The sequence below is a fragment of the Astatotilapia calliptera genome, chromosome 15, assembly GCF_900246225.1.
Source record: "Astatotilapia calliptera chromosome 15, fAstCal1.2, whole genome shotgun sequence".
Lineage (NCBI taxonomy): Eukaryota > Metazoa > Chordata > Actinopteri > Cichliformes > Cichlidae > Astatotilapia > Astatotilapia calliptera.
In genome coordinates, this window is record NC_039316.1 from 31,357,824 (window position 1) to 31,368,092 (window position 10,269).

A 10,269-nucleotide genomic window follows, 5' to 3' on the forward strand; every position below is an offset into this window, starting at 1 on the left:
AGCAAAAACACAGTGTAGAAGGTAAGAAGAGGTTTTACACCACCATCAGCCATAATGCTAAATTTGCATCTTCAATCTGTTTTCAACAGTCCCACACTCAGTGCAGCCTGACTGCAATCCTGATTATAAATGTGCAGCACACACAGACAGAGAGGTACGGTTTAATGTTTATTGTTAACCTAAGTTACTGATCATTTACAGTATTACAGAGTCTTTGCATGATGTAAAGGTTACTTTACGTTTATAGCTGAGTCTCAGACGTGACAGGTGTGACAGCAGGAAAGAGGATCAATAAACCTGCATCAACCTGCATTAAACGAGCAGGATTAAAGGAGCCAGACTTTGTTCACACAGGTAGGATTGTATTTTACACTGACCCTGGGTCTGCATGAGTACCATACAGTTTAAGTGAAGCACTGGAACTAGTACATATTTATTATAGATGCACTGAAGCTAATCGGGATATTTACTGTGAATCTAGCCAACAGAACTGCCGAATACTCTTAATGTGTCATGCAGAGTGTGAGAGGGATTCCCTAAGACGTATGTGTATTTGGCCAACATCCTCCGAGAAAAAACCCACCACAGAGCGAGCACTCCTGACAAGCTGGTTCGGTGTTTTGCTGTCCGCGGTAGAGGACCTGAGCTTAAATGGAGGGAATTGAGATGGAGTTTTATGTACTGGCTCTGACGTCTTTAATAAACCAAAGAGATGGCAAACAACTTACCTCCAGCAGCTTAAGCTCCATCTGCTCTAATGACCAGCAGCTTGCCTGGTTCGTGTTAGTGTGGTACACCTGGATGTGAGTCAGGGATTAGAGCTGGGCTCAGGTTTTATGATATTCTGTGCTTCTGGTCTTACCCCTGTCTGGGAATCCAGTTCTTAATGAACTATATATTTAAAAAGTATGCATGAGAGATTAGAGAGGAATAATAATCACAATAATAATGATCCTTGATGCTTGATCAAGAGGCAACTATTGTCTGCTCTCACTACTGTAATGGTTTTGCTTTAGTTATAAAGTTTACATACAATATACAGTGGGAGAAATAATTCTTTGGTCCCCTGATGAATTTATAAATTTGCTCACATACAAAAAAATGAACAATTTCTTAATATTTATCATAATTTAATTTAATAGAGAAAGAATATCAACCAACTATGCAAAAAAGGCCCGCACATTACATAAAAGTCATAAATGGATTGATTGTAAACCCCCAAAAAGATTCAAACTAATTCAATCAGATCTAGTAATATACATTGTGAAATCTTTGCTTTGTTAACTTGGTTTTCATTTGTGATTTGAAGCTACATGAATAGCCCCCTTCCCCTTTTATATTTTTAATTATTTTCTATGCAGCATTACTCAGAGACTGAAAACCTTTTAAAAGAAAACACAAAGATTTTGAAAGACGGTTGTTTAAACATCCAATCAAAATCTCCTGTTAAAAAATTGTTCCAAACTGAAAGTACAGGTGATGTTCAAGATGGGACTAGTGACCTCCTGAAGCTTCTAGATGGAGGGAGCAAGAAGATTACACTTGCAATCCAACTCTTACAAATAGCCTAGTCTACTTAGCTAGCACAACACACACCTTATGCTTATAATAGAAGGGAAGATGGGTGATTGTAATGTACTATAACGGTCCTGAGCCTCACACAAAAAAGCTTGCCATCCAACTCAAGATGGGACAAGGATCTAGTTTACATGGAGATATACATAATGCCACTCCTCACTCTTCTAAATATGCTTTCCAAAACCTAGTCTTTTAATGTCGTAGTCCCACAGAGTTGTTTCACAAAGGGATTGACATGTTCTTTATGTCCTAAATGTATTTACACTTGGCACATGTGTTGCCAGCTTGGAATAATTAAAAAAAGATGAACAGTTTGACTGTTACTATATATTCATTGTGATTGCTTTAGAAGGGTAAAGCTAAACTTTTTTGTGTACCAAACATTTGAGTATTAAGTGAACTTACACTGCAAAATATCAGTAAACAACCTAAAAACCTATACAAGGATACTTGAAGATACATAAATATAACCTTTTCAAGATACGATGAACTCAGAGAATGTGGTTTCATAGATTTTTGTAAGTCATTGTATTGCAAACCATTTAAATCTAATTTTTTTCCTACAACTATTGCTAAAATGTCCTGTGGCCTGACATTGAAGGTCTCAGGTAAACAGAGCTTTTGCATGCAAACCTTGCCAGTGGGTGCGGCTAAAAACACCACCTGACAAGTTTGTCTCTGGTTAATCTGATGAGCTTAAAGTCTTAAATGGAAATGCCCGAGTGTGTACGTGTGAACAGGCCTGTGTGTTTTTATTGATGCACTTAACACAGCCATCTGTGCAAGCTGGCTAAGGGAGAGAGAGGGCAGAACCAATCCGTATTCCCAAACGGTCTTATGCATACCACGTTAGTAGCCACCTCATCAACAGGTTATAGGTATCTTTGCTGCACTGTTTGAGCATAAATTTGGAGAGAATGCCTGAAATGACTGAGGAACTAGAAGTTATCTAGCACATACTGGACAGACAACAAAAGTCGAAGCTGAAGGACTCCAGATAACTTTGCCTTCAAGACCGCCAGACTCCTGGATTTACAATTTTATTTCCTGGCCTGACTTGTTTTTCCTTGAATCCTTAAATCACTTTGAATGCAACAATGGGCTGTTCTCCATCTAAAGGAAAGTTATTTTCAAAGCCAGAAGGATCTCCAAAAGCTTCTCTGGGTGAAGTACCACAGGATGTTAATAATTGTAGACCTGTAGAAGTTGAGAATACATGTTTGAAAACCGAAGTGACCGAAAATGAACTTCCACTTCCGAATGAAGGATTTCATAGCGAAGAGACTGAATTATTTCCATTGGTCTCTGATGCAAAGACTGTACCAAATCTGCAGGACACTGATGAAACAGAAGTAAACACGATGCCCCAAGAAATAATCACCGATGTGGAACAAACCAAAGGAATTAAAAAGACAGCAAAGCAAAAAAGAAGTAAAGGCAAGAAAAGGTCTTTTGAGAATCACAGGAAGTTCTGTCATGTACAGACAAAGGTGGACTTCCCACCTCACATGCTGAGAGCTCACCAGGCAGCCTATAACTTTCTGAACCCAAACATTTCCAAATATGAAACTCTTTTGGGTCTACTAGATCAGGCTGCCCAGACACAGCTGTCCCTCCAGCCCATGATGTCTGCTTTAGTATTGCGCTTTGAGGAGATCAACCAAGCACTAGAGGATATGGCTGATGAGGGGGAGCTGATGTTGAAGGAGCATGGTGAATACATGACCTTACCTTCTGGGATGATTTGCTCAGCTAACCCTAGAATGAATACAACATGTCAAACCGATCCACCTCCAGATCTTTTACAGCAACTACTCCAACAGTCAACTGAAAAGATGAAGTTAGTGGGAGGATCAGTCCAGGCACTAGGTGACACTACACTTGAGGAGGCAGTGGAATATTTTTCTTCTGTCTATAAACTGCTAAATAAGAAGCTGCAGACGAAGCAGACGGCAGAGAAGAGGCTTTTTCAAGTGATCGCACAAGTAGAAAGGGCAGCCATGAGGAAGTTCAACTCAGAAGATTCAACACTGCATAGTGAGGATAGTGGTATCGGAGGAGAAAATGAGAGTCTGACGGGTTCTGAAAGGCATCGCCGGCATCGTGGAAGTGCTGGATCTGAAAGTTGGGGGTCTGGAGTCAACATTCGGAGTACATTTGATAGTCTCCCCAGTAATTCGACCAACCTTGGAGACCATAATGAAGATGAGGATGAGGATGAGGATGATTATGATGACGATGATAAAGAGAATGAAGAGGAGGAAAGTGATACACGAGGAAGGAAGAGGTCAAACTCTTCCCCACCTGATCCCAGTCAGGCCATTCATTATATGTTCACAAATTACAATCGAGATCAGCAGGCAACAGTCAAACAACCGCTGATTGATCCTGTTATTGCAAAGCCTGAACACCTTTCATTAACTACGTGTGGAATGACAGAATTACAAAACAGCCAGTGGGTCTTGGATGATAGAATAAAAATGATGGCTGAAATACAAGGAAACAAGGAATTACCAAGACCTCATTGCAAGCTGGATAGAGCTGAAGTAAGACGGCATTCATTAAATGGATTGTCAGGTTCACACAAAGGCGTTGTGAGACCAAATAAGACAAATTGTTCTGTAACAATCTTAGCAAACCAACCACCAAAACGCCACTCTGTCAGAAGGTTAATTCATACCTTTAGCAAAGTAGCTGATGGGAGACCTGAGCAGAGTCTCACTAATATTCCACCTCATAACAGGATGCCCAGGAAAAGTGGCTTACTTCAGTTATCTGACGCAGTAAATGACAAGGAAAGTTCAGTCAACAGTGGCAACAACAACAACAGCTGGCCTGATAGCAAGGACGAGCTGGATATGGACAACCTACCACCGCCCCCCCCAGAAGTTCTGATGGACAATTCCTTTCAGAGTACTCAGGTCCTAGCAGGAACTGAAGTGGGTTTGCAGAAACCTTTTAGTTCTCAAGTGATAAACCCCAAGATTGGAATCTTCCATCGCCTGAAGGCATCTATCCACAATGTAGAAGTGTTACCAAACCGAGCATGTATGAGGCCAAGGTCGATTGCTATCTCTCCTGCCCATCCTGTTACACAGGATGGTGTTACGGGCACTCAGGATGCAGATCAGCTGCAATCAGAAACAGATCTGAACCTGGAAATTAAGAATAATCTCTACCAAAAGGCATGTAAGATTATTCACCTGCGTGATGCAGCAGAATCTTCTGATAAGAGAAATCTTGTTGAACCAGGCATCAGGGCAACTTCTCCTCTTCAACTCACAATAGATCGGAAATATAACAGCAATGAATTTTATGAGGGTGAATTATCCCCTTGCAGTCTGACTGTGATAGCACCACCTGTATCTAGAGTCCGCCTTCCACCATCTTGTCCTAGTACATGCAAAAGATTTCCAAGTCCCCCTGTAATTAGACCTCAGTCTACATCTAGGCACTCATCTCGTCCTAGTTCTCCCAGAACAGTGACACGCTGTATAGATAACAAAACAGAAGAAATCATTCCATCTGTATCCTTTCGCGACGCACGCTCTGTTTTCTGTCAAAATGAGTTTCAAAACTTGAAGACCTGTTTGCCCCCTGAAAGGTCTGCGCTTCCCAGACAAGGGGGAGAGGTCTCCCGAGGAAGACTACTGACCAGAGCAACAGACACCTCTACTCGTCGCACCCAATCAGACCATAGGCCTAGTGGGACTCTTCATTCAGAGTTTCTAAAGGATGCCAGTTTGGCCTCTATGCAGGAGAAAAGGAGTAACCTATTGCCACAAAATACAGGTAAATATTACAAAAGATTGTTACGAGTTCAAAATTGGGGATGGAAACAAGAGAAAAAAACCACAATAATAACACTGGTCCGGTCGGGTTGAGTCAAACGATGATTTTAATGAACACACGCGTGGGAGATGGACACTGTATGCAGACAGCCTCAGATCTCAAAATGGTGGAGCATTGCTCAAACTCTTATAGCCTCTGGTGCCTCCACCTTATCATAAAAAGCCTAAACATTTACATGCTTTCTCTCACACAGCGCCTAAGCTACGACCTTGGCTCCCTGCTTATCTGCTCTTGCTGCGATGGGGCAGAAAACTCCAGCATATTCTGTTCTCTTCTAATCAGACAAATAAGACAATAACTCTCTGTGAACAGTATTTCTTATAACTCAGCAGTATAATGCATCATAAAGCAATATCCTTCATTCACAACAAGCCAGCAGTTTAATGTAATGCAAATCAGTTTAACTAATGCAATAGTTATCAGCTTCTTCTAATTCAGGAGAATAATGCAAACTAAACTACATAATAATTCACAATCTTCAATTCGGGGTATAACATGGCATAAAATAACACTACAATCCAACAAGATGAAATATGTGATTACATATTTTTAAAAATGTGCATTTCAAATTGTTTAAAAGTAGCTCACCAAATCTTTATGTCACTTCTGAGTCAATTTTGTGATCATATTAAAAAATGTAAACTACTCAACACTTAAATTACACATCATAGCCTAATGGATGAAACATTCAAACTGAAAATCTTGACTGACATACACTGTAATTTGCTGAGAACAAAATAATGTTACAGCGGTTAATTGAAACCAAAATCATCACCCCTTTGAGACCTGGGTTCAAAATCAAATCAAAAATAAAGTTAACATTTGTTGTTAAAAGTCTTCCCTTGACTTTTTCAATAGCATATATTGAAAACAAACAGATTAGTTTGACATTTGGTGACTGTTTGCTTTGAATCTACCCAGATGGTTTTTGACTCAAACAGCTGTCTTACTTTTCTCTGAATGATATCAGCATATCTGGCAATCTGAATTTCCAGATCTGATATGCAACTGATTTTTCTGTCTTTGTGTCATACTCTTGAGTCTTGATGTCTCACAATTTCTGGAAACCAGCATACTCCAGCAGTACCATACTCGGTTGCCATGAAAGGTGAACTGCAAAGCCACTGCATGTTGAAAGAGAAGCAATAGTGAAAGCAGGCAAATTCCCCACATTCTTAGCAATTATGCACCAATTGTCTACACAGTTGGTGGTGCAACTGGTTACTCTATGAGTTTCTTAGTTGAAAATAATACTGCTATGAACACTTTGCTATGCACTCTTATTTAGGCACCAGTCACACATTTGCCTAGAGAACAGTGAGCAACCATGTGGCCACTAAGGAAAAGTGTATATTCCACAGCTGGTTGGTGAATGGTTGCTGCCAGGTTACTGGCAGTCACTGGCGATTAAAACTGGTTGCAAAGAGGTATGCAGTACTGCACTGAAAACCTACATGCGAGTGTTTTGATTTCTAGCAGGTTGCTGGGGTTACCTATAGCTTGCATAGAAGACATAAACTTGTCTGCAAACACACAAACTGTCACGATCTGGTACAGGGATTCAAACGCAGAGCGGTAAGGTATCTCCAAGGTGTAGTTTATTTACAGTGCCAGTGCAATATATGTACAGTGAAGGGATCCAAAACTCCGGGGGAATCACAGGGTAACTCGCTCACGTCTTCTTCGCTCACACTCACACACGTTCCCGCAGCAGGGAGGTCGCAGGTCCCGGGGGGGGGGGGGGGGGGGGGAGATCTGAGGCAGACGAGAAGGCAGGTCACCAACTAATCACAAATCACGAATATGAAGCACAAGAGCTGTGAGAACACTAACGTTAGGGGTACAATCATCCAGCGATGAGAGGATCTGTGTTCCAGCCTCAAATAGTGCTCCCGGTGATGATGGGTGAGTGTTGTCAGGTGTGTGTGTGGGCCAAGGGCAGGAGCCCACAGTGAGCTCCGCCCAGGCAGAGAGGGAGAGAACAGAAACAGCAATTGTAGCCTTGTGGGGCCGACCGGGCAGGCACGGAGACCATGACACAAACTACTTGCAAAGACCTAATAAAACTTTGAAAAGTGCTACACAAAGCAGAAGTAGAGAACCTTCAAAGTAAAAATTACGCCTTTTCAATCAATCAATCAATCAATCAATCAATCAATCAATCAAGGCTTTATTCGCCACGTGCAGGTTGCCCTGCAGTGAATTCCCAGAGGGGAACAAGCATCGAAGGCGTTTGGAAAGGGAGGGGGGATGAGTGTGTGCATGTGTATATGTATGTGTGTGCGTGCGTGCGTGTCCAGAGTTCAGCTGAGACATTGGAACAGACTAAACACAGTCGTTATCAGGGTGTTTTTGTTCGGCTCCAGCCTTGCGACCGCAGCTGGCGCTGAAAAGGTATCCGCATGAAGTGATGGTGCTTTTAACTTTTAACTTTAGTGCTAACAGCTCAGATGAATTTCAAAGCTGTTCTAACAGTCCAACACTGGTCTCTCAATCTCCCGTTGGAGAGCCGTGAGCTTCTCCATGATGTTATCAAACTTGCGCTCTGTGATGTTGTCATTCTTGTGCTCAAAGAGCCGATTCTGAGAACTCACGACCACAGTGAGCTTCCCCAAGATGTAATCCAATTTGCGCTCAGAGATGTTATTCCGAGCGAGCCCTTCCAAGATGTAATCCAGTTTGCACTCAGAGATCTTATTCTGAGTATTCACGGCAGCCGTAAGCCTTTCCAAGATCTTGTCCGTGCTGCGCTCAATGAGCCCATTTTGAGAAACTCACGCCTCTTCCCATCGTTTCAATCCCAGCGGGCAGCCTTGTGGGGGTTTGAACAGCCGGTTCTGCTTCCTTAATTCTTCGATAAGTCAGGGCCAAGCCAGCTCCGATCAGCCAGAACCCTGTTACCATGGTTCCGAATAGGTCGATATCTTCAGCACTCAGGCTCACCCAAGCCCAAACTTCTCATTGAGAAAGGGGTGTCAATTGCATTTAGGGACCAGTTGATCCAATCCATAATTCCTCTTTTAGGTTTTAGATAACAGACTGTGAGAGAATGTTCCAGGGAAAAGTAATACAAAAAACACGAGACTAGACAAGGACACAAGAGGCTAAGCAGGGAAGCTAAGGGAGAGGATGAGAGGAGAAAAATGCAACCGCCTTCGTCAAAAGCAAGAGCAGAGAGGTGTTGGTTGAAGTCGTAAAGAAACAAAGTCCTTCATTTCAAGAGTAAACGGTGAGTGTTTGCAGACAAATTTTATCTTCAATATAAACAGTGGGGAATTGCCCAAATCTGCTAGCAATTTTGTAAGCTATCTCACCAGCAACAGCCAGCAACCACTTGCCAACCAGTAGGGGAAGAAACATTTTCGCCCTCACAACCAGTGGATGCTAGGGCATCTCCATCCAGTATAGGCCCATGTGACTGAGGCCTTAACAAATTTTTTATTGTTTATGAGAGATGTGGAGTGTATTATCACTTAAAAGCTGGAACAATAGTTTTAGTCCCCATCTTGTAGTCCCCCTCGCATGACAAATTAACTGCAGGATATATCAAAAAGAATCAAGTCTTCTAAGTCTATGAACCCCCCCCCCTAAATTAATACAACTTCAAGGAACTGAAAAGTTACATTTTTATCCTGATACAGTCTAATTAATGCCCCACTAGTCTAATTAATTTCAGGGAAAATGACTGATTCATCTTTGAAAAATCATCAGAATTTGATATCTGACAAGATAGTAGTTTTGTTAAGGAGCACCAGCCAAATGATATTTAAAATATTGTCATCGTGCACATAATCTAACTTTTAGCATTCCTGTAGTGCTCATTAAGCATTTTTATATAGATATATATATCTATAAGAATATAACAGAATATATCAAGAATATATCATTTATTGGTTAACAAGTGATTTCCATAGTAATAATTCACACATGCAACTAACTAGGAGTACTACCCCAAGATGTAGTTGAGAACTAGAAAAAGGGATTACATCAAACAACTTCATTTAAATTGTAATTTTTGATAACGTAAACTGAGTAAATGTACTTAAATACATTACAGCATTTGCTTTGTCTTAGCCTTCTTTATCCAGAACTGTGCTTGTAGAGTTTTACTTCTGAATAGATTAACATGGAGGATTTAGTCACTCTGGACACATGCAGTATAATCTTTTTCAAACAGTTTAAGTCTAATTCATACCTACAGCTCCTGTGCTCAGATATATGGTACCAACCTGCCTCTAGGAAAGACACCTAGCTTAATCCACATTGGATTAACCCTCCTGCCCTACTCCAGTTATGTAAACTCCCCAGCAAGCAAACCCAACATGATCTACTCATGCACTAAATTTATCCCCCATTATTTCTTGTTCTCTTGCAGGCTAGGAAGCCTTCCGATGACAGGAGATGATGACACCCTAAAGTCCAGCTGTGAATGGCCAGGGTTTCTAAAGTAAAATATGAGTCGGGAAGAGAATAATGAAAGAAGTTGTATATTAGCAGGGACTGGGGTTTTTTTTTTTCTCTTTTCCAGTTAGACTTTTTTTTTTTTTAAAAGACTGCAGTAATACATGTAATTAAGGATTAAAGCATTTTTCTACTTTATACTGAACCCTGAGTGATAAACCTCAAATAGTTTTAAAGATACATGTATTATATGTGTTTTGTTAAAACAACTATACTTTTAAATCCCTCACAATCAGGGAGTTGTTTTGGGGTTCAATATCAAAATAATGTAATTTACATGATCATTAAATGTACTCATTTGTTGTTGTTTTTTTAAATAAATGGATTCAATGTTGTGTTTGGGTGATTTAATGATGTTTTCTATATCTAAATAAAATA

General features: G+C 40.8%; 1 protein-coding gene across 1 annotated transcript; it reads left to right on the top strand.

Moving 5' to 3' along the window:
* The first annotated feature begins 2,319 nt into the window (after positions 1-2,319).
* pcare2 (photoreceptor cilium actin regulator 2) lies at positions 2,320-10,199 on the top strand. Its single transcript, XM_026194358.1, has 2 exons — positions 2,320-5,370; positions 9,806-10,199. The coding sequence occupies exons 1-2, from the start codon at positions 2,676-2,678 to the stop codon at positions 9,808-9,810; spliced, it is 2,700 nt and encodes an 899-aa protein (XP_026050143.1). The 5' UTR covers positions 2,320-2,675; the 3' UTR covers positions 9,811-10,199.
* Positions 10,200-10,269: the final 70 nt, after the last annotated feature.